The sequence below is a fragment of the Mesocricetus auratus genome, unplaced genomic scaffold, assembly GCF_017639785.1.
Source record: "Mesocricetus auratus isolate SY011 unplaced genomic scaffold, BCM_Maur_2.0 Super-Scaffold_100021, whole genome shotgun sequence".
NCBI lineage: Eukaryota > Metazoa > Chordata > Mammalia > Rodentia > Cricetidae > Mesocricetus > Mesocricetus auratus.
In genome coordinates, this window is record NW_024429202.1 from 3021868 (window position 1) to 3048057 (window position 26190).

General features: G+C 37.4%; 1 protein-coding gene across 7 annotated transcripts in view; it reads left to right on the forward strand.

Annotated features, from left to right (window-relative positions):
- Tbc1d5 (TBC1 domain family member 5) overlaps positions 1-26190 on the forward strand; it is a 424656-nt gene that overhangs the window by 159008 nt on the left and 239458 nt on the right. Inside the window, exon 2 of one of the 7 annotated variants that reach the window (XM_040729184.1) lies at positions 4786-4883. The exons of the other annotated variants lie outside the window; for them this stretch is intronic. Within the exon in view, the coding sequence (XP_040585118.1) occupies positions 4877-4883 (7 nt within the window). The 5' untranslated portion in view covers positions 4786-4876. The remainder of the gene's footprint in view (positions 1-4785; positions 4884-26190) is intronic. 7 annotated transcript variants of the gene reach the window in all.

A 26190-nucleotide genomic window follows, 5' to 3' on the forward strand; every position in this document is an offset into this window, starting at 1 on the left:
TACCATGTTTGTCTTTTTGCGACTGGGTTACCTCACTCAGGATGGTTTCTTCCAGTGCTATCCATTTCCCTGCGAATTTCAAGATTCCATTGTTTTTTTTCTGCTGAGTAATACTCCATTGTGTAAATGTACCACATTTTCTCTATCCACTCTTCAGTTGAGGGGCATCTAGGTTGCTTCCAGGTTCTGGCTATTACAAATAATGCTGCTATGAGCATAGTGGAGGATCATAGAAACTTTGTTTTCTGCTTCTTTTGTTCATTTCGTTTTGTTGAGATATGGTCCCATTATATATCCTTGCCTTGATTGAAACTCACTATGTAGGCAAGGTGGGTAGCCTTGAACCCACAGTGAGACATCTGTCTGCCTCTTCCTGCTGCATGAGGGATAAAGGGTGTGCTCACACATCGGACTGACATGTTTACTATCAAACAGAAAGTACTATAGACCATACACCAATTATTAGATTATTTATACAAAATATTCACTGAAAATTTAGTACTTGGGGAAAGAATATTGAACAGTAAATTGATTTCTTTCACAAAATTCATATTTAAATATAGCATTGGTATTAATTGAGAATTTCACACCATGTGTTTTGATCATACTCAGACCTCCATGTCTCTTACTAACTCCACCCCTCCAACTGCTCCCAACTTTGTGTCTATTTTTTTTTAAATAATACTTTGGGTCCAGTTTATGTTGCTCATAAACTCATAGGTCTAAAGCTATCCACTGCAGTTTTATGGACCTACTGAGGTCCACACCTTTAAAGACAAGGGGATCTCCTTCCCTCAGAATCTAGCTGCCTTAGTTAAGGCTGGGCTCCCATATCTTGTCAGTGCTCAGTGTTGACAGGCTTGTTCTCGTGCACTCTCTACACTGAAAACATTTATATTGAATGATGTAAGCAAGAACCAGGAAGACAACGGTCTTACGTTCTCCCCTATATGTTTACATTTGTGTTTCTAACTTGGAAGAAACAGAAATTTCTAACCTGTATAATCCCTAGATCCACTGCTGGGGAGTGATCTTACTGGAGAGTGTATAATAGAATGTGGGTGGTATGAAAGGAAAAGGGAGAATAAAAGTGCAGGATGATTTGGTATGTAGCTGCAAAAAAAAAAACGTCATATTGGAAGCCTGCTATTTCATGAGTTCTATATGTCATATTAAAGAATTTCATGGGTGTTACCCTACAGAGGATAATGCTCCTCCCAGAAGCCAAGTGCCAAGTGTGGGATACCTCCCCTCAATTTGGGTGCCTCAGAGACCCCAGACATTACAGGCTATTGACGAACTGTTTGTTTGGTTTGGTAGGATGGTTGGGCTTCCATGTGTAGCCCTGATTGTCGTAGAACTAGCTCCATATACCTTTTGGTTGTCCATCAGAAGTCACATTTTACTCTTAGATAATAAAACATTTCCCAATTAAATACAGAAATAAAGGGGGAGAAACCAGTGCTAAAAATTAAAACAGGATAATAATACAATGGGTACTTAAAATTGTCAGGGAAGGCCTCTGAGAAAGGCCGGATTTGGCTGTATATGAATACCAAACTAGATTCTAGGCATGTAAAGATGATATCTGTAAAGATGATATCTGTGGGAGGAGTACCACATCTCTGAAAAAAGTAGAGTTCATACAAAGTAAGTCCCCAGGAAAGAATTAAACTTGTTGATAGTAACTGAAGGGAGCTTTCTATATTCTTGGCACTAAGATAACTATTATCAAAACAGCATAGAATGGGCTAGATTAGTGAGGACTTGTAAAATCCTGGCCAGGAAATGTAGATTCATTTTGTAAACTTGAGAATTATTTAATAATTATCTAATACACTGTTATGTTTGTGCATTCTGTAAGTTCTTCTAGGGGGGTCATATGTCCTTCTGACTTGATGAATTTATTAAGTGGTGGTTCCTTTTTAGTTTTAGAATGTTTTAAAAATGTATTTTCACTTGCTGCTTTTCAAATGAATATACTTGTTTCCTTATTTTAACAACTTACTTTGAGCAATTTAATGGTAAAATAGTTTTTCCTAATAGGAGAAAAATTTATGCTATATTTCACATATGTCTGAAGATGCGTTTGTATGGTTCATTTTATAGCATGTAACTATTATTAAAAGATACGAAGTGTACGCAACCTAGCAAGACTTTTTTCTATTGATTCAGGATGTACATATGAGTATATGTATGCTTACACAAGTGAACTTGTAAATATGAAATTTATGTGGGGCAAGAAGGGCATGTAATCATTATTTTCCTTCTGCTGATGTAATGGAGAATTCATTCCTCTAGGACATATTAGAACAGTGTATTTAATGCTCTTCAATTTAATTTGCTAGTATCACAATTAATACAATTAGGGTCACTTTAAATGAAACTATTAGCAGATTGACTAATTTACTTTAACAATGTCAATGTGTTCTCACAATTACATTTCCTTTAATTAGTGTACAAGCTATTATTTAATAGCATACTTCACATAGAAAAATGTAGTAATGAATTCTTACCTCTATTAAAGAAAAACTTTTAATGGCCTATTTGATTTTTGTACAAGAGCTGTTAGCTATAAATGTTGGAAGACACATGGAAAAAACCGGAAGCAAAGCTTGCAAAAACGTAAATAAAACATTTTTTCGTATTTCTCATGCTTCCCATCATATTCCTATTCATCATTGTGTTAATAGCATTGAAAGATTGGTTTTTAGTTGTTAGGGAAGAGAACCTGTGTCCTGGACAGCTTTAGTAGTGCTGAGTTTAATTTCGTCTTGGCTTAATGTTGCCGTGATATTTCAATTTATGAATACAATAAAATCACTCCCAATTACCTCTCTTAGTGTAGTAGAATGTATATATTTGTATAATATAAAACAGGCAAAATAATTCTCAGAAGGACTTTTGTTTTATATACTATTCTGAGTATTTTCTTACCATAGAATTAAACCTTGAATTCTAAAGTTTCTTGGAAGGAGTAATATACAAAGTAGTCTATCACTCCTGTGAGTCTCTTTTTAATAATGCTTATTTGTATTTATGTATATTGCTGTGTTTCTGTGTAAGTGTATGGCACATATATGGAGGTAACTGTGGAGGCCAGAAAACAGTATTAGATCTTGAATCTGTAACTACAGGGAGTTGTGAGCTACTTGATTTGTGAGCTACCTGATTTATATGTTATGAATAATCTTGGTCTTCTAGAAATACAGTATGTTTAGAAGTAGATATATGATCCATATCATTCAGTATTATAATTTTAAACTGAAACCCTTTGGTCTACTTTATTCAATTCACTAAGTTTCTACTACTTCAAGCTTCTATCCTTTTTGGCCCATTACTAAGAAAAAAAGTTGTAAAGATATAAATTTAAAAATAGAACATATGTAAAAGGTAATTAGGTATTAAATATTTAATGAAAAATGTGAGAAGCTTAGAGGATGCACAGAGTGAAAAAGTTAATTACATCTCATTCCATTGAGATTCAAAACTGTTTTCTGTTTTCCTCCTTTCTACCAGCTTCCATAGCCCTCCCTTCCTGAGCCCCACCTACCTCCACTGCCCTGCCTCTTGCTTCCCTTTCTTTTCTTCCTACACCATTAAAAATGTATCAATAGTAGATTTTAAACAGAAGCAGATCCCTTTTATTAGGGCATTATTGGTTTTTCTTCCAACCCTTACTGGTCCTTTGTACTATTTATTTACTTTTGAAATAGGGTCTCACTATGGGGCCCTGGCTGTCCTGAGGCTCTGTATGTAGACCAGCCTGGCTTTTAATTCACAGATGTCTACCTTTCTCTGCTCCTGAGTGCCAGGATTATAGGCATAAGCTACCACACTATAACTTAGTGTCTATCCAGGATAGTCAACATATCATTGAAAGCAAGCAATCGGAGAAGGAAAGCTGTCTGACCTCCGAACAGACAGCCCAAGAGTAGGTAGGTGCACCCAAATGTAGTGGACTAATATTTGAAAAGGGAGAAAAGGAATTCACTAGAGAAAGAATAGTCTTTTCAACAGAGGGCATTGGAAAAACTGGACAGCCACAAACATGTGCATGTAAAGCTTGGAGTCTGCCTGTCTGTGTATCTGCAACTAGAGTTTGAGCTAACTGTTAATACAAAGTGGATCATAAGTGTAATGGAAGACATCAAGATATCTAGGTGAAAACGGATTTGCTGATACCATTTTTGATAAAATATTATCCATAAAAGAATGAAAAAAAGGCAAGTGAAAAGAAAAAAAATATTTTTGTATGTCACTGTTAAGGAAATGAACAACCAAGCCAGAGTGAGAGAAAACCTCTTCAACATCTGTATAATCTGACCATTATACAACACATCTAAAGTTCTTTTAATACTAAAGAGTATGAAGAAACTAAATTTAAAAATGGGCAGAGCAGAAAAGGACCAAAAGACATTGCTTTTCTAGATGGAACATTTTCTGTTGCCAAAAGTAGAGAAGGTATAATATAACTCATAAGCTATATTGTTGATTTTTTTTTTCTTCCAGTGAACCAACTTTTGGTTTCACTGGTTCTCCATTGTTCCTGGATTTTCCATTTTCCCCCTAGGTCTAGCCTTATGTTTGTGTCTTTTCCTTTCTGTTTAAGGCACAGAGTATATCAGATAGTAAGCCTTTAAGTTCTCTGACCTTATAATTGAACCTTATAGTTTTTTATTTTTATTGTCAGTTTTTACCAATTATGACATCAGTTTTCATTCTGAAAAATCATGTTCCACATTATTTTGTAATGGAATAATATTGCCTCTTTGTGTCTTCAAGGGTGCGTGAGCTGTAAGTATAAGGCTTAGACATCAGGAGTGGAACTCAACCCTTGGATGTGGTTCCTCAAGTGGCCCGAGTGAGTGGGGACATGGACGGTATGCTCACCTAAAAGGGCCATTTTCTTTGAGAGCAACTCATGGGATAAGATTATGATTCTCTTAAACAGTTATATGATGCTGTGCAGTAACACATAGTTATATATCAATACAATTTTTCCTTTGAATTTTAAAAGTCAATGAACTTTGAAGAAAAGCTGAAAATTGAGTTATGGCTTAATCATTGAAGTGTGTGGTTTTGAATCTTGTGTTTCAGTCAGAAGCACTTCATATTTGTTGGGAGACAAAAAAGAATAGTTGTCATTTCGATGTTTTAGAATCAAATTTATGGAAGCAATTGGGATTGAAATCTAGAATGCCCCAGAAAATTTTGGGAAAAGAGAGGCTTAGATTATGTAGAGAAGTCCTTAAAGAATGGTTTGGAGTTGCATATTTGTAGTATCATTTATTCAGAATTACAATTCTTATTTATAATCTAGTTTTAGAGGTGATATTATATGCAGTTCTTTCAGAAGACTAATAAGTTCTGTCCTTTTGAAAAGGAAATTTTGTTTACCCAGGTACCAGCTTCAAAGGGAAGTGATGATACATTTACAAGCTTGGTAAATTTTGCCATCTAAACACATACACGTCATGCACACTCACACACACATTAGGTATATATTTCTGCACAATCTGGCCTTTTAACAAAGAAAAAGAAGGCTGTGTTTGGGCTGCCACTGGTAGAAACAAAGCAGCTGAGACTTTAATGAGCACCAGACTGAGGGCATGTAGGACATAAGGCAAATTAAGCAGGCTACAAACTGCACATCTTCTGTTCGATACCGAGATCTCCCCAATCCTGACAGTTGGTTGTACTGACAAAGCAAGCAGATAGACAGAAACAGAAGGAGATCATTTGTATCAATTTGAGAAACAGAGATAGTAATGAACGAAAGTAGCCACACAGCTCTTTCCTGGCAAAGTTGGTCTTTCTCCCTGTTTTTACCCCAAATAAACACATATGGTTAAACAAATCCTCTTTTATTTCACTTACAAATATAGCTTTTTTTTTTGTTCTTGTTGTTTTGTTTAGAAAAGTTGATCTGGACACTGAAAGGAATTTCAGTCATAGTAACTTGACAGCATTGGTTAAACTCTAAATAGGAGTTTTCTCTCATGGAAAACCCTTTCAAAGTACAGAAGTTTTAACTGTGAAAGCCTGAATACATTAATGATGACAAAGAAGTCATTCTAGAATGAGGCAACCTCTGCTTTGTTTCTTTTGTAACATTTCTTGGTAAATTACGTACATAAATGTTGCATGACCATTTTAATTTCCCCTCCCCTTTTTTCTAGTATCTGAATAATTCTGTTATTAATCACTTCATTTTTTAATTATTATTTTTAAGATTTAAAGAATCCTATATGGGAAACATTTAAATATTTGCTTAATATATATCATTACATTCCAAAATATGTTACTCATGTTTAGGGTTTTAAGATATTTTTTCTACAAAACCAAATTCTTTGCAGCTTTCAGAGAAAGTATGTATTTCAAGATTATTTGCTTTGTATCTTAAATCATAAAAAGAGTGGATCTTGTGCAAATTGAGTATTTTGCAATTGGAGTATTTTAGGGTCATATTTATGAAGATTTGAATTGCTGTTTTTTGAACTGTTGTCTTTGTGGGAATCCTGATTTTCTCTTTCTGTGTTTTGTATGTGTTGTGTGTGGCAGATGGGATGTGTGCACATCTAAGCACATACAAAACACAGAAAGAGAAAATCCCTAGCAAACTGAATCCAACAATACATTCAATAGATTATTCAGTATGATCAACTGTTACTCATCCTACAGATGCAAAAATGGTTTTTGCAAGTATGGAAATACATGTGTTAAACAGAGTGACAGGCAACTTTCAAGAGTCTCAATAAATGCATAAAGGGGGTTGAATAAAATATGCTTTCCTTTCATGAGGAAAACTACAATTAAATCGAGAAGAACACAGCATCACCATAATTACAGCTACTTACAATTAGCAAATAGGCTGTCTGTGATGACTTACACCTTTTATTCTAGCACTTGGCAGGCAGAGGTAGAGGCACAGGCAGGTTGATCTCTGTTAGTCTGAGGTAGGCTTGGTATATATACTTAGAGAATTCCAGGATAGCCAGGGCTATGTAGAGTGGACCTGGCTCAAACCAACCCACCAACCAACCCACCAACCAACCCACCAACCAACCCACCAACCAACCAACCAACCCACCAACCCACCAACCCACCAACCCACCAACCAACCAACCATAGTTACCATTATATTGGATGAGGAAAAATTGAAGCTTTCTAAGATGTAACAAGCTGCAGACCCTACTTGCCTAAGTAAGCTCGAATGTGGCCCAATAAAAAATTATAAACTTGAAATATTTGGGTGAAATTATTTTTTTGATTTGCTTGTGCATTTCTAAAGAAATGAACTTTGCAAATGACAATCATTTTAGTGCCAAAAGGCTTGATGTGCCCTCTAGATCAAGAGAAGTATGCCTCTTTTACCACTTTTGTTTATCATGGGAAGACCCAGCCGCACCACTTAGGCAGGGGAAGCAATTTATGCCTTTTTAGTTTTGAAGATTGAAGAGGATGCAGCTAGATTATCCTTGTTTTTTAGATGGCTTGGCTGTTTATAGTGATTCAAGTGAAAGTGTCCTCCACAGACCATGCATTTGAACACTTGGTCCCTGTTCAGTGCTGCTGGGGGATGTTTTGGAGGTGTGCCTTGCTGGAAGAAGTAATTGCTGTGTGCAGGCTAACAAGTTTAAAGCTACACACCACCCCCAGTTTGCTCTTTCTGCTTTGTGCTTCTCATTGAGATGAGCTCTCAGCTTCCCGTTCCCCCCACCATGTCTGCTTGCTGCCCTGCTTCTCTGTCATGATGGGCCCTCCTCCCTCTGGAACACTGAGCCCAAATCAATCCTGTATTCTCTAAGTTGCCTTGGTTGTGGTGTTTTTTCACTTCAACAGAGAAGTAAGTAATACATTCTTATGTATAGAAACCACCAGAAGTTGCACTTGTATTAAAAACCTCATAAACTAATACGTCAATTTATCAATGTTGAATGTTACAGAAATTAACATGTAAACACCAGTAACATGTTAATATAATAGTAGCTAATTAGACAAAACATCAAGAAAGCAATTGTGTTTAAATAGGAAAACATACAAAAACATCTAGGAATAAATAAAAGTAAAGATATGAAGACTAATACAGACACAAGTATGAAATTATGAGTGTAAGAAATTTCAAGAGACAGAGACTGGTGAAAAATTCTTGTGATAGATTGAAAGAATCACTATTGGAATTTTCATATTGCCTTTAAGCAGTCTACAAATTCTATGTAATCCATGTTAAATAGCAAATAGAACTAAAAAACTACTCATAAAATTTCCATGACACACACACACACACACACACACACACACACACACACACACACACACACACACACACTGCAATATATGCCATATTAGCCTAAGATGTCTTTAAATTAATAGAACAATGCAGATGGTAGTCCATTTTCAATATATGGCAAAGCTATGATAATCTAACATCGCTGGATTACAGAAAAATAGCCAGGAAATGCTAAAGATATAGCTCAATGAGTGACATGCTTGCAAGAGGACATGTGTGTAATCTCCTGAACCCATGTTAAGGGGGGAAAAATCCCAACAAGATATTCCATGCTATGTGCTTGTAATCATCATGCCAGAGAAGTAGAGAAAGAGGGATCTTTGCAGCCCTAACCAGAGAGGTTATCATGTTTGCTAATTCTAGACATTCAATAGATCCTTTTTCAAAAGCACATGGAGTTGGTGATGCTTGACTATTGAAGAATGGTTTTATATATATATATATGTATGTATGTATGTATATACATACATATATACAGACAGGCAGACATGTGCATTCACATGCATATGAATCCACAAAAATAGCAACGTGGTTGTCCTGGGTAGTTTTATATTAACTTGACACAAGCTATACTCATCTGACAGGAGGGAACCTCAATTAAGGAAATGCCTCCATAGATCAGACTGTAGGCAAGTCTATAAGGGCATCTTTTAAATTAGTAATTGATGGGGAACTGCCTAGACTATTGTGGGTGGGGCCACCGCAGTACTGGTAGTCCTGACTGGGTTCAGTAAGAAAGAAAAGTGAGCAAGCAGTAAGGAACCAGCCAGCAAGCAGCATCCTTCATGGCCTCTGCATCAGCTCCTGCCCCCAGGTTCCTGCCCTGTTTGAGTTCCTGTTCTGATATTGTTCAGTAATGAACAGTGCTTCGTAAGCCAAATAAACCCTGTCCTCCCCAAGTTGCTTTAGTCATGGTGTATCGTCACAGCAATAGTGGCCCTAACTAAGACATTAGGCAAGTGGAGCAAAATAAGAGAGTTTAGCATTAAAAGCACAAACTGCAACCAAGCATTTTCAACAATACCAGGGAGTTGATGCCATTAATATAATGTATAATAGGCATAAAACCTCAACAGCAGAAATAAACTATTTCAAGAAAGAAAAATGAAACAGGTTTACAGTCATCATTTGATTTGAGCATGAATTTTTTTTAAGTCATTCACTTATTGGCCAGCAGGTATGGAAAAATATTCAACATCAGCCATTAGCAGAAGGGAAATAAAAACTGCAGTGAGAATGACTTTTTATCAAAAAATAATTAAACAAGGCCATCCGGATTAGTAAATGAAGAATGAATCCCTACATAGTTTTTGTGACAATGCAAATGAAAACAACCGTTCTGGAAAAATTATACCTTCATTGTTATCCAGCATTCCCACTGCTGAGTGTCTCTCCAAAGGAAAGGAAGTAAGTATGTCAACAAGACATCTATCAGACGTGCATTGACACACATCTTTAATCTCAGTACTCTGGAGGCAGGGGCAGACTGCTCTCTGATCTGAAGAGTAGTCTGGTCCACATAGTGAGTTCCGGGACAGCCAGAGATAGATACCTCCCATTTTTGTTCCTAGCACTATCCACAATAGCTAGAAATGGAAACAGCCTAATATCTGTCTGCTGGTGAGCACATAAGAAAATAGTCTATATTATACCATCCAGTATTTCATAAAGAAAAAAATTTCTACCATTCTGACATGGATTAACTCAAAGAATATGTTGTTACAGCAGGAAAGCCAGGAACGAAAATAAGAGTCCACCAGGTCATACTGATATTAGGGATGCTGCTCTCAACCATGTTTTGAAGACTGTAGCCAAGAGTGCGGGGTGCAGCATTTTAACTTTCAGTTTTTAAATACTGGAAAACAAAATTCAAAACACATAACATTTTTGTTTATTTTAGATTGTTTTAAACTTGTAATCCTGTGTGTCTCTCTAGCAATATACGCATATGGATGCAGCTGCTTGCAGAGTCCAGAAGAGGCCTGGCATTAAACTGGGGTTAGAGGTGTTTGGGAGGTGCCTGGCATGGGTGCTGGGAACGGAATTTAGGTTCTCTGTAAGAGCAACTGTTCTCTTAAACTGAGCTATCTCTTTAGCCCACAAAGCATTTGTGTGTGTGTGTGTGTGTGTGTGTGTGTGTGTGTGTGTGTGTGTGTGTGTATGTGTGTGTGTTTGTTTGTGTGTGTTTGTCTCCCAATCTTCCTGGAGCTTCAGCCTGAAGAGAGAACTGCGAACTGAACTTGGTGCTTCAAGGGCAGCCATTACTCCTAACTGCTGAGGTTTGTGTCCCCCAAGAAATTTAAAACGGAAAACTCATTATGTGTCAATATATTGTAGTGATGGCTTATGACTCACTGAAGGCATCAGTGTAAAGGGTGAAAAGACTAAGTAGAACCACACATAAATGTAAACTAAAATCAGCATTTCAGATTAGCAGTGAAAGAATCAGCAGTCAGTAACAGTGCTTAGAACATATGAATTTTTACATTGAGGAGAAATAAAAATAAATGGATCTTCCATGTAATCTTAGAATCCTAATCCATCTTAAATGTACTCATGTTAAATACAACACAAACATTTTTACAACACAAGAAGCAAAAGTCATACAGACTTGGTAAAGGACTAATATGAGTATACTATCTAACGTCTATGGAAAATTATTATGTTATTAAAAATTAATTTGCTGTAAGAGAATTATGTAATGTCCATGAAAACATAAATTCCAAGCCTGCTATTGTGGTGCATGCCTTTAACCCACCACTGGTTAGGTTCGGTCAGGTGGATCTCTTAGTTTGAGGCCAGCCTGTTTTCGGAGTCAGTTCTAGGATAGCCAGGACTACACAGAGAAACCTTGTCTAGGTGGGGGGATATATCTATTCCAGTCATTTTTCATATTGTACATTTTGAATTATAATAGTACCTAATAGGTGCTATTATATAAACATATTGGAGTTCTATATTACTTTTGGACGTTAAACATTATTTTACCATTTTACAATTACAAGATAATTGAATATGTCCCTAGGATCAAGCCCTTTTATTCCTAGGAAATAAGCAATGAAGATCTTCAAGAATTTTAAGACTGTCTCTAGTTTTGTTGTAGTAACACAATACCTGAAGCATTTCATATGTCCTGCTGCAGTAAAGGCAGTAAGTGAATGTAATGAGCATTCTTCCCACCAGCCTGGCACCAGTGCTGCTCCATCAACCCCAAGGAACACACAGAGACTGTATTAGTTACAATGCTGTTAGCCCATGTCTAAGGCTTCTCATTGGCTAGTTCTGTCTCAAGTATTAACCCATGACTAGTAACATATATTTCTATAAGGACTAATCTTTCTGAGGACGGCATCCCCAGGATTACATGGCAACTCTCCACTTTTGACTACATTTCCCAGAATTCTCCTTGACTCTTTATCCCAACTATCTTGCCTCCCTATTGGCCAACAGTGCTTTATTTATTCCAATCAGACAAACATATACACAGAAGGACTTCCCCAATCAAGTAAATAGTGTTGTAATTGCACAGTAATATACTAAAATGAAAATGACTAAACTACTTAATTCTGCAGAGTTATGTGTATGATAACAAAATTATGAAGATACATGTTGTGGAATATTAGTTCAAGATATGTTACATTTGTTTGTGCTGTGTAACATTTGCTTAATGATGCAAAGATGTGTTGCATTCTTTTATGTTCCATTTACATGACTGTGAAGCTGTTACTTTGCCTGTCTAAAACACCTGATTGGTGGAACTGAGTGGCCAATAGCTACGCAGGGTCTAGAAATGCGGTGAGCTGCCAGACATAGAGAATAAATTGTAGGAGAATTCTTGGAAGAGAAGATCAAGAAGGAGAGATGGACATCAGGGGCTAGCCACCTAACTGTTCAGCAAGCTATGGAGTACTAAGTAGAGAAAGGTATATAGGATAGAGAAATATAAAAGCCCAGAGACAAACGGTAGACAAGATAATTCTAGTTAATCAGGGGCTAGCCACCTAGCTATACAGCAAGATATGGAATAATAAGTAAAGAAAGGTATATAGGATAGAAAAAGATTAAAGCCCAGAGGCAAAATTAGACAGGATAATTTTAGTTAACAAAAGCTGGCAAAAAACAAGCCAAGCTAAGGCTGGGCATTCATAAGAAAGGGTCTCTATGTGATTATTTGGGAGCTGGAGGGCAAGACTCCCAAATAGAAAGAGTAAAAAGCAATCAACAACAGGTATATGTGTGTAATATAAAATTCCATTTATATAAAATTGAAAACCATGAAAACTATATAATATGTTTCTCATGAATGAATGCATATATACTACAGCAACTTGATTTTGGTTCCTGGAGTAGTCATTAAAACATTCATGATGTTTGGTGTTTATTGATAATTTTTTCTCTTAAGCAAAAGTCTGCTGGTGAATAATGAAATTTTACTCTAAAATCCTGTTAATTAGCATGAGATTGTTTTCAGACTTAGATAATGAATGGATACTTGAAGTAAGTAGAATATATCTGCAACCCATTAGAAATGAAGTGCTGGGCCTGGAGCGATGGTGCAGCAGTTAAGAGTACTGGTTACTCTTTCCGGACATCTTCTTCTGAATCTCAGCACCCATGTGATAGTTCACAACCCTCTGTAACTCCAGACCCAAGAGATCCAGAACCCTCTTCTCACCTCCTCGATACTACACCCTTGTAGTGTACATACATACATCACATTTATTTAATTTTAATTAAATAAATAGTCAGGGCATAGTGGTGCATGACTTTAATTCTATGACTTGGGAGTCAGAGGCATGCAGCTCTCTGTGTGTTTCAGACCAACTTGGCCTACATTGTGAGTTCCAGGACAGCCAGGGCTATTTAGCTGACCCCCAAATTAAATACATGCATGCATATTTATGAAGAAGAATTTGCCTGGTCGTGGTGGAATCAGGAGCAGGCGGATCTCTGTGAGTTCAAGCTTAGCTCCAAAGCTACACAGAGAAACCCCATCTGGAAAAAACAAAAAGGAAGCAAACAAACAAACAAAAAAAAAAAGAATGAAAATGCTATCATAGAAATAGACAGCTCAATAGAAGTGAATAAAACCACCAGATTTGTCTAAAGTTTAGGGCATATTAACGTAATCTAAGTCTTTAAGAAAGTACAGGTTTTCATCGAACACCTGAGTAAGTGGTTAAACCTTAAAGTTTAGTCAGGCAAACAAGGAATTATGGCAGCAAGGAATTGTAGAGGAAATGACTGGTTCTTAATAAAAGAAATAAATATAAATTTACATGACAGGCCAATTTGATGAGCGAGCCAGTTAGTTGAAACAAGAGGGAAAGAACAGTCCATGAAGAGGCTCACTCGTGCTGAGAAAGAAAACGCCTGACAAGTGTGCATCATGAGCAGGGAAGGGGAGCACAGTGAGCACTCAGATATCACAGGAGACGGAAGTCAAAGCCTTCTCTGTGAGACTGCTGGTTTTTAAGAAGCCATTAGAGCATGTGCAAACAGGAGTAGTGGTGATAGTATGCCAAAAAAAAGTTCAATGGTTTTATCTTTTACATTTAGGTTCATGGTCAATCTTGAGTTGCTTTTTAAAAATAAAATGTGAAGTTTTGATCAAGATATTGGATTTGAGTGTTTATTTTGATGCCATTTGTTGAAAAATAATTTAGTTTTTCTAATAACTGATTTTGTGTGTTTGTCAAAGTCAGATGAAGTGTTCTGTCCATTTCTAGGTTCTTGCCTTTTTTTGGGGTGAGGTGTAGCTTCTTTTTACTCATCTACCAATACCAAAGTATTATGTAATACAACAAAATAACATTTTCATTTGTTTATTTTTTGAGACAGGCTTTCTCTGTGTTTGTCCTGAAACTCACTCTGTAGACCAGGTTGGCCTCAGTCTCAGGGATCTACCTGCCTCTGCCTTTGAGTGCTGGCATTTAAGGCATGTTCCACCATACCTAGCCCCAGAAGATGTATTTTTGTGGTTGAAGTTTCCTCTCAACATAGAAAACAAAAGTGTTATTAGGTAGAAAACACAGAATCAGCAAGAATAAAAAACCTAAAATACCATTGTAGCTCTCAAAATGGCCACTGTGTATAACAGCAATGAGAACTGTGACAAAAGACTTTTAAGAAGGTGATAATAAAGTGAATCTGTCTACTGTAATAATTTCCTGAGTATTATGATGCCTTCTGCTTTATTATTCCTTCTCAAAATTGGTTTGCCTTTCCGTACACATTTTACAGTCAGACTTTCTATGTCTTAAAGAGCCCTGTCGTCATTTTAATAGGAAGTGTGACTCACGTTTTAAATCTGATCATCATGGATAATGATAAATGGGTGGAAACGGAAACGATTCCAGTAGACTGTCCTTGAGAAAGATATGGGAGTGTGACAGAGGGAATGAAGATGGTGTAATTTTTTATAGAGACTAAAGGACACTACTTACTGAAGAATCTCTCCATTGTGTAAGATGAGAGATAAATACAGAATCCTAGAGTTTGGCATTAAATAGCTATCTGTAGTATCTTTAGAACTAGAAACATACGAAAGGAGTTTTATTGCGGAGAAGGGCTGCCAGTCTTTTGTTTCCTCTGAGTGGCGACATGTAGAATCCTTGACTTTTTACCCAGCACAGAGACTCACCATTTTGAAGCTCTGAGTGTAAAACCATGAGATGAAAGATTGAGAGGTGACAGCAAGTAAGTTGTCCAGCATTTGTGACCATGTAAACAGAATAGGTTTCATTCACCAGGGTTCATTGCCTTTGTATTTGGAATTCAGATAAACACAATTGAAAAATCCATGTAGTAATATCGGACGTAGGGTGGTAGGCATGCCCCATGTGTATGAGGAGTCAGCAGGGAACTTTATGGCTTTGCTTCCCTCCTTCCACTTACACATAAGTTATGGCGCTTCAACTATGGTCATTGTGTTATCTGCTGAACCATCTAACAGGCCCCCTATAAACACATTTTATGAGTCACACAGCACATACATTCCCCAAACATAGTTTTGTGCTAATAATTATTTTTGTTTTTTGTTTTTTTTTTTGTTTTTTTGGTTTTTACGAGACAGGGTTTCTCTGTTTTGGAGGCTGTCGGTCCAGCCTGGCCTCAAACTCACAGAGATCCGCCTGACTCTGCCTCCCGAGTGCTGGGATTAATTGTGCTAATAATTATATGTAGAGTGACTTTTGGGCTGAGATCTTTCACTGACCTGGAACTCACCAATTAGCTTAAACTGCCGAATCTACTTACCTCTGTGTCCCACCTCTGGGATTACAGTATGTTACTATGACGTTTGTACTGTTTTATATCTTTACTCTGTGCCCAACTTGGATTCTCATTCTTGTGAGACAAGCACCCGGCTCAGTACACCTAACTTCCAAGAAATCAAAAAACAAACCAAAGCATTAAAATTCTATGGTATTTGTTATATTTTGAGTAGATGTACTAGGTTTCTTTCAGTAAACAAAAGAGAATGCGTGCCTAGCACTGTAGCCCTTGCCAACTACAATGCCTAGTGAGATGATGAAGCCATAGTGAGGTCCCACTAGCACTACATTCCCGAACCATTGTGTGAATATGTGTGTTATACAATAAACATTAAAAAAAATAAAAGCGGCCACGAATTTGTGATGGTTCCAAGGGGATACCAGAGGTACTCCAGGAAGGAGGGAGAAACAGGGGGTGTAAGAAGAAGAGGGAGCCCTGGACAAGTGGTACCCTCAGTCTAATTCTGTTCTGACATGGACACCACCATGCCATGTCAGTATCCAAGGCCATGGATCCTCTGAGTACTTGGCAAAGCCTCTTCCTTATATAGATCAGACTCAAGTAGGGGAGGTTTGCAACTTCTTCCTGGTTTTTTTTTGTTTTTTGTTTTGGTTTTTCCAGACAGGGTTTCTCTGTATTGTTTTGGAGGCTGTCCTGGAACTCACTCTGTAGACCAGGCTGGCCTTCAACTCACAGAGATCTGCCTGCCTCTGCCTCCTGAGTGCTGGGATTAAAGGCGTGCGCCACCAACGCCCGGCTCTTCCTGGGTTTTTATAGCCTGAGACTGCTCTCCTATCTAGACCACCTAAGGAGCCTAACCTCCTCCTGTACTGTACCTACAAAACACACTAACTTTCCAGGGGTAGGATAATTAGAGAAACCCATCTGATCCAGACTTCACTCTCTGTCTGTCTCTTCTTCATATCCTCACTGTCCCTAGTCATGGAAGACAGGACAAGGAAATGATGTAAATATAGCTCTTATACGGGAAACTCTCAAAATCAGTTTTAAAAATATTGTTAGTATAGGGCCATCATTTGTCAACTTTCCCTTCTGCAATTATACTGAGATGGGACACTTAACAATTTCATTCACAATTTTATTTTTCTCTTAAATCTCTTAAGCATAAGCCAATTTAAAAAGTTTTGATCATAATAGCAAAAGATTAACAATAACACAATTTCATTGTATTCTTAGAGTTTAAACATTGTAACCATATTAAAGTACTTTGAATTGCATTTAAAAATAGGATTCAATTTAGTATTTCTGGGTTTTTGTTGTTGTTGTTTTTAGTTTTTCAAGACGGGATTTCTCTGTATAGTTTCAGCTATTCTAGAACACTTTCTGTAGATTCTGCCAGCTTTGAATTTATAGAGGTCTGCCTGCCTCTATCTCCAGAGTACTGGAATAATTAAATGTATGTGCCACCATCGCCTGACTTCATCTTAGTATTTTTTTAAGTATAGAAAAAAGAAAAGAGAATGATGCATATACTATATTTAATCCACATGTATATTACACTTAATTTTCTAGGTAGTGATGTCATGTAGTAATATGCCAGCCACCTAGCAGTGACCGTGTTTACACATCTCAGCCATGAGCTAGTCATCGATACTCACAAGCAGTGGATAGTCATAAGCCATTTCTCTTTAAGAAATTCGGTTGCAAAAAACATTTTTACATTTAATTCAAATCTATCACATACTATAGAAGCTTATATTTTAAAGCCTGTGTGATATTTATTATATGTACATTATAATTGTGTATCTGTTACCCCATTACTGTATAGCTGTTTTGTAATACCAGTTTAGATTTATACTTAGAAGTATACCTCAGCATATTCCACATCTGTTTCTCAGTAACAAAGTCTTACTATATATATAATTTCAGTGCTAAATCGTGATCTTTTAAGCTTGTCATACAACAATTCTTTTAAACATTGAAGAAAATTCACATCGAGTGGGTAATTATTACTTTTGAGGGACAGGGTAACTGTAGAAATAGTTAATTATTCCATTTGCCTAATTTTGGGGAAATTCTCTGCCTGAAGTAAGCATTTAAGTGCATAAAAAAAATGCTCCCCTTATCAGGTATTTCAAGGCAGTATTAAACATATCACCAAGTCTTCTTTGGGACAGGAGATAAAATGAGAGACAGGAGTATAAGGGGATTAATGAAGGAGCCTAGTTCAGTGTGAACATGGAAGTTTTACAAAGTTAGATTAACATGACAGAGAAGTAAGGGACTGAAGAGAAACATCGTTGCCTTTGCAGCTGCAGTTCAAGTTAGATGCATAGGAAATAAGGGGCAGCCAAACTGAGATGACTATCTCAACTCCTTTTATAAAATACTTTTTCTTTTGTTTAGTGAACTATTCTCATGAAATAAGTGATATATCCTAATAAAAATTAAAGAGCAAGTTATGTTTAAGAGATCAGGTCATCGTAACTCATTGACATTAGGCCACATAACTGAATGATGTCTTCCTTCAGTAAAATACATCAAATGAGATCAACAATTATGACTCATAAACATGCCTTGCAGGCATAAAACAGCAGGGAATTAGCATGTGAGGCTGATAAATATGCATGTAAATAAGCTCCCAAAGGAATAACATGGGTTTGATTGATAGGTTTAGAATTGGAACATATGTAAACCCCTTTATTCCTCATTCTGGTGTAGCTAAGGAAGGATGCATTTTACTTGTTAAAAAGTTTCAGTAACTTTGTAAATCTTAATGCCACATCTGTTTTTTTTTTTTTTTTTTTTTTTGCTATTGTTGTTGTTTTTTTCCTTGTACATGTCACTTGTAAGATTAATTGAATTGTCTTCAGGCTGGATGGCCTACACATAAACTAAGAGGTAGAATATGTGAATGAATGGCTCTGCATGTGAAGACTAGAAATGGAATACAATTAGAGTCCTGGGGAAATTTGTTTCTGTGTTATAAACTGATGTGTATGCTTGTCAGGATTTCTTTTGGCAGTGTTGCTTTGACATAGCAGATGACTCTGGCTTTCTCAGTATGCTTTATGTCCTTATATAACTTTTCTCTTAAGATTTAGGCTTTGTCTTACTCAGTGTTCTACTGCTGTGAAGAGACACCATGACCATGTCAACTCTTGTAAAGAAAAACACTTACTTGCTGTGGCAGCATACAGTTCAGATGTTCAGTCCATTATCATCAAGATGAGACATTGCAGCGTGTAGGCAGACATGGTGATGGAGAAGTAGCTGATAGTTCTGTATTTTGCTGGCAACAGGAAGTGTTCTGTCACACTGGGTGGTATCTTGAGCATATATGAGACCTCAGAGCCCACCTTCAGAGTGACACACTTCCGCCAACAAGCCCACACTTACTCCAACAAGGTCATGCCTGCTAACAGTGCCACTCCCTTTAGAGGATTTTGTTTCAAACTACCAGACATCTACTCTGGTCTCAGCTGATGAGCTATTGTGAAATTCCAATAAAAAGTGAGTGTTCTGGTTGCAGTCGATTGTTAGGGATACTTTTGTTTCAGTACCTATTAGCTGCAGTTAACTGTGTGACCTCTTTTTTTTTTCCTATGAAGTCCAACTCATCTCAAATAATGATGAGTGGTGACTTTTGATTTCCTGGTTCAGAGATGTAAGTATGATTGCTGTGTAGATGAAAGGATTTGCCAACAGAAGACGTGGGCCATTAATGCTTGTTCTCTTTAGTAATAAGAGTACTTGATGCACTTTCAGCGGACCTGGGTTTAGTTTCCTGTACCCATATGTTGGCTCACTACCATCTGTAATTCCAGTTCTCTTTGATGTAGCAGCCTCTTCTGGCTTCCTTGGGCACTGAATATAACATGGTCCAGAGACATGCATGCAAGTAAAATACCACAGATGACAAGTAAACAGTATTTTTTTAAAAAGAGGATTGGTGAAAATTCAGTACTTAGTAAGGAAAGAAAAAAATAAAATTTGAAAGCTGAGATTACTAAAATCTTAATATCAGTGAAACTGTACAGAAACTGGAAATTGGTGCTAGCGTTTGGGTGCCATGCTAACATTAAAAATTATGTACTATATCATAATATATGTCAGTTAAGTTGAAAAGGATCTCAGATCTGTGTGTGTACAAAACCTAAAAGTATTCTGAGTGACTGTAGCAATATGTTGCATAGAAAACAAAACAACAACAACAAAAAAACAAGCAAACAAAAAAACCAGTCCCTTATATAATAACAACAGGGAAGCTGCTTGGAAAACCTGGCTCTAAAGATGTAGAACCTTTCTGTAAAATTTGTGAAAATTAAAGAAACTAATTAAGTTGAAAGAATAGTACCAAACCAAGTTTCCTTCTTTTTAGAAAAATGTAAAAGGATTTATTTATTTTTATTTCCTATATATGGGTGTTTTGCCTGCATGTATCTGTTTGTGTATTTGCACAAAGGCCAGCAAAGATCATCAGATCCACTAGAGCTGGACCTAATGATTGCTATGAACTGCCCTGTAGATGCTGAAAACTGCATCTGGGTCCCCTTCAGGAACAATAACTGCCTCCAAAACAAAGTTTTCAATTGAAATAAATTATAGCTCTTGCTGGACATGATGGTACATGTGCTTGGGAGGCAGAGGCAGGTGCATCTTTGAGAGTTTGAGGCCAGCCTGGTCTATAAAGTTAGTTCTAGGACAACCAGACCTATGAGACAGCGTTTCTCTGTATAGCCCTGGGAGTCTCTGTAGACCAGGCTGACCTTCCTCTGCCTCCTGAGTGCTGAGATTAAAAAGCCCTGTGAAAGTCTGTGATTTGTGCTGCCACAGCAGGTCATGTTGATGTCTGTGGTGTGTGCTGCTTCTGGAGTCTATGCTGATGTCTGAGATCAGTGCCTGAAGCCCATGATCCCTGCAGCCATGGGCTAGGGCGATTCTTTTGCTGTGGAATCAATGACTGCAGACTCATAACTGAGAGTGAGAAACATGAAGGCTTCTGGGATAACTACCTCCCCCCATAATTAAAAAAAAAACAAAGAGAAACAATTCAGACGGGAAATTATTGAAGGGAACCCTTAACAACTGTGATAATGATGCTGAAGTGTAGCTCTTCACAGTTGATGAGAGTATTATACTCAGTTTTCTTTGAGGGTCTGGGAGTTTGTCCATTCTCCAATGAATATGTGGGCAACACAATTTGGACTTGGTCGTTTTTTTCTGTTTGTTTGTTTGGTTTTGTTTTTTTTGGGGGGGTGGAGCTGGGAGGAATGGGAAGCAAGTGTGATCATGGTGCATTGTACAAAATTCTCAAATAATTAGTTAAAATATTATGTTAGGAAAATTGTTACAAAGTATAAATACATTAACAAATTAGTTATTAATATATTACTGTGTCTTATATTTTGGTTACACTTTTTTCATAGATTTATAGGCATAAGAAAAAACATATTTACGGTTTGGCTTAGCTTTTTATTTCATATGTCTGCTGGAGTTCTGTTATGTATTCCTTAGTATTAGTATAATATTTATTATTATAATAAATAATATATAATGATTATAGTAAATATGTAATATATAATAACTATACATGATACAATTAATAATACATTATTGATATATAGAATTATTAATATATAATTATAATTATATATGATTATTAAATAAATAGGAATATGTAGTATTACTATAATCATTAGTATTACTATAATGCCATTAATGTTGAATGTGTACATATTAATTTCTTTGCTTAAGCTGTTGGTCTATACCACTGAAATGCAGCAAAGGAAAGAACAGACTTTTCAAGTAAGCAAGGGAATCCCAGACAGCTTGAAAGAGGTTTTCTGAAAGGCTGATGGTAAAGACAATCTGAAACATTTGTCTTATGATGAGAAACTTTTGGCTGAACTTACATCTCCTCCTGTCATGGGGAAACAGGTTTCCAAAAAAATGTTATTATTTTGTTTAACATAAATAATAAATGGAGAGAACTTTTTCTATGGTAATTTATTTGAGAATACACACTGCAAGAAATACATATGTAAATATATGTAAGGAAGCAAAGGAATGCAGCAAATTTTAAAGATAAAATGAGAAGGACTAGCTGGGTGTGGTGGCACACACCTTTAATCCCAGCATTTGGGAAGCAGGTAGTCCAGTCTGGTCTACATAACGAGTTCCAGGATAGCCAGTGCTACACTGAGAACCACACCCCACTCACACCCACACCCACACCCACACCCCTGAAGGACTACATCCTGAAGCCTGCCCTGCTCAGTACTGGAACCCCAAGCAGGGACTGTGAGGGAATAAAGAAAGGACAGACACTGACACACATGTACAGTGAAGCGGGGACCAACTGGGTTCTCTGACTGGGACCTAAATATGTTTATTCTTGTAGTACAACACAGAAAGAGTACCTATATTTATTAATATCTGTGAAACTTTCCATATCTGAGTGAATTTGTATAGGAGGATCCTATGAAGTCATTAATATGCATGCAGTCTCAGAAACACTAACTTTTAAGTATCAAATCTGATTCCTACCCAACCATATATTTAGAACCATCTTGAAGATGGCTTTGTTCAGCCAGATAGCATCATCTCACCTAACATGAATTCTTAGATGGTATTTGTATAAGCTGTGTTGAAATCTAACATCTCCCTTTATGATATGCAAGGGCTAGGCTTTGCATATATGATGAACTCCTAACCCCATCCCCACCCCCAAAAGACTCAGTTTCGAGATCAAAAAGGAAAAGGATCTCCTCTACCTATGCCTGACAGCTGCTACAGCAGACTTACAGAGCAACAACCTTAATTAAACAGTAAATATCTGCCCAGCCAATAGCTGTCTATTTCAGGGTCACACCACTGATGCAGGAACAAAAATCCTATCAAACCAGTTTGTGTAACTGTAGGGAGAGTAAGAAGCTCCATGTGAATGAATTTGTGAATGAATGTGTATTTTGACTTGGCCATGGTCATTTTGAGGACTTGGCAGAGCAAGTTCCTTATATGGACTGTGCTCATGGTGGGTGGTAGAGCTCTCCTAGGGAGATCCAGATACAAGTGTTTAGGAGCAACTGATCAGTGTGTGCAAACACTGGCAACTGCAACCTCCTCCTGGATACCTACTGCCCGGGGCTGCCTCCTATCAATCCTTCCTCTTTCCTCCCAACCCCAGTGCCATGTCTTTATGCTTCTAGCTCCCAGGTCTTGTTCAATGACACTAAACACCTACATGGTATAAAGATGTGAGAGACACAGCATTGTCTCTTTAGCCAAGAAAAAGGCTTAGTTAGCACTGTGGCCTGCAATTTCCCTAGATTCTAAAGAGAGAGAAAAACACTTTTTTCTCCTGAAATAGCTTTTGGAGTAAATTTCAGAATCATTTAACCAAATGTATTCTTATAGAATGGCCATTTATATTCAGTAGTGGCTACCATGAAATACTCCTTGAAAGAAAAAATTTATATGCCACTCAAAACAGTCCTGAATAGTAACCATTCTGTTGTCTGAAGTCAGTAATTCTCAATTTACGGGTTCGAGACCCCTTTGCAGCCTCTTCACCACCCTTGGGGCGTGAGCTGACCCTTTCACAGAGGTGGCCTAAGACCATCAGAAAACACAGATATTACATTATGACTCATAATAGTAGCAAAATTAAGTTATGAAATAGCAATGATAATAATTTTGTGGTTTGGGGGGTCACCACAACATGAAGAACTGTTTTTAAGCGTCCCAGCATCAAGGAAGGGTGAGAACCACTGCTTAAGCCAAGTAACTTTCTATGTCTATACTATATTTGCGTTATGCCTCCTAATAGAAGGAACAGAAAAGAAGGCATTGTGGTATATGTGAGGATCTGTCCCAGTGTTAGGAGGAAGGTTAGGTAGCACTGAGCAGGGATGGCAGAGGATGGATCTGAACTAGGGACAAGTTGGGGGTAATATCCCACTGGTCAAAGTCAGAAAGGAACAGACCTAGTAATAACGAAATCATTTTCAATTCTCTGTTTAAACATTATGTTTAGCAAAGCAGAATGTTTTAAAAATCTTCATATTACATTTCACAAGAAAGGAGGTTGAGAGACTGCCTCTGGTCGTGTGTTTGACTGGCATGTACAAGACCCTGGGTTCTATTTCCAGCACACATGCAGAACAAATCCTGATGACTTTCTGAAAATCAAGGGGACTGGCATAGAAGCCCAACTCTTTATGAGCACTCAGAAGGCTGAGCTAGGAGGATAGTTAGTTTGGATATATAAGAAAACCCTGTCTGTCTTAGTTACTCTTCTTTTGCTGTAATGAGGAGCTATAGTCAAGGCAATGTATAAAAGAAAGCATATAACTTGGGGCTTGCTCATAGTATCAGATGTTTAGTCCATGGCTGTCCTGGCAGGCAAGTATTGCCCTGGAACAATAGCTGAGATCTTATATCTTATCCTTAAGCAGCAAGAGGCAGATGGAGTGACAGACAGACAAACAGACACACATACACACACACTGCTGACTGACTGAACCTGGCATGACCTTTTGAAACCTCAAAGCCCACCTCCATTGACACATTTTCTCCAAAAGTCCACACTTTCTAATAATTTCCAAAACAGTTCTACTAACTGGTAACTAAGAATTAAATATGTCAGCCTGTGGGAACCATTCTCACCTAAACTACCACTGTGTTTGTAAAAAGAAAAACAATATATAAAATAAAGTATAGGCATATAGAAAATCTAATGCCCAGTATTAACTGTTGAAGGTAAATACCAGTGTTTTGCTTTTAAAATATATCATTATAGTTTTGTATTTTTCTAAATGCAAAGTGAATTTTAAAATAGATTTATGCATGGACAGTAAGAGACAAAGACAGAAGATGTTAAGGGTAGTGCATATCATATAGTGAATAGTGAACAGAGGAGTTTGAAAGGGAAAAAACAGGTAGTGGTATTTTGTTTTTAAAAAATAAGAAGTATTATTGGTGTTTCGGTTTTTGCCTTCCAAATTTGGTCTTCCTCATTATATTTTCATTATAAACATATTTATTTACTTGTGAAAATTTTTCAAGTTGTGTTCTTCAGTAGCTTAATTTTGTTTTTTGTAAAATGGATTCATTGAATTGTCTTTTATAAAATTAAACTAAAATTTTAATTGCTAAACTAAACAAAGAGGAGAAAATTCTGAGGAAAGTCCTATTGCAGTGTGACATTTATGATTCTTCATTCCAAATGAAGTTCTTATCTAGTATATTCATTGGGCGGGGAGAAACAAAAGAATCCTAAAAATGACAGCTAGTCCATTTGGTCGGTGAGGTTTATTGAAACCAAAATAGTACTGGTAACTAGAAGAGTAAGCAGTTGCTTAGGATGAGGGTGAGTGTGAGTAGTAAGTTAGAAGAGGAGAGAAGAGTCTTGTCGTAGGGCTTCTGTTACTTACCATGAAGAGTCTTGTCGTGAGGCTTCTGTTACTTACCATGAAGTGGACCTTTGGGGACCTTTAGTGAAGATGCTCATTGTTTTTGTTTTTCTCATGGTTTTGCCATAGTTTGACTTGCTTTCTTATTGAGAGGCATTCTTCAGGGGGTGTGGCCTAAAGGAATGTTGTCAAACCTGGGCAGTTTTGCCAGCCAACAATCTATGAACCATGAAATGGACAAGTTGAAAAAGAGTTCACTTGCTGGGTGGAGAGAAGAGACTTCCTCACACCACATGTTAACCTGGTGCTCTGGAGTGAAGAAGCTGGCTGGGTTTGGCATGAGGAAATATGACTAATCAGTGTCTGCACACTGATAATGAAACCATGGCTCTTCGTGGACACAGATGAGTCAGAATATGCTTAGTATGATCGGAAGGTGAGTTTTAGGTCCAGAATCTAACATCAAAAGGTCACCCATCAAACACCTGAGTACACTAAAGTAAAAAAATTGTGGATTTAAAAAAGTAATCTTGAAAGCTTTGAAAAGTTCCTAGGCAGCTGTTGTCATCATGATCCTCTCCAGATGTGTAAGCTAAGCTCTCCCTTAGCTCCATGACCTCCAAATTTAACCATCTTTAAAAGTCAGCTAGAAGCAAGTAAAATGAGAGGATTTATTCAGATTTTCCCTTCATCCTGGGAATACTTACAGCTGAAACCTTCTTTAAGATGTATTCAGGAGTGAAAAGGTGACTCTGGATACAGCACTTGCCACACTACCAAATCTGTCATTTCAGTACTCCTATATGGAGGTGGAGACAGGAAGGAGAATCCCCTGGAGCACACAGTGGATACTTTGGCATTTACAGGGGCTAAGAGAGGATCCGGTATCTGTCACAAAAAAGAAGATAAGGACTAATTCCCAAGATTGTCCTCTGACTGTGCTCTCTCTTGTGTTCTCTCTCTCTCTCTCTCTCTCTCTCTCTCTCTCTCTCTCTCTCTCTCTCTCTCTCTCTCTCTCTCTCTCTCTCTCTCTCTCTCTCTCTCTCTCTCTCTCTCTCTCTCTCTCTCTCCCTCTCTCCCTCCCTCCCTCCCTCCCTCACTCCCTCCCTCTCTCCCTTCCTCTCTGTCTGTGAGCACACATGCAGGCACACAACACAAAGACTTAAAGACTTTTTGAAAAAGACAGTTCAAAGACAGGCATTGTAGTGCAAATCAATAAAACTACAGAGTACCTTGAATGCTGGG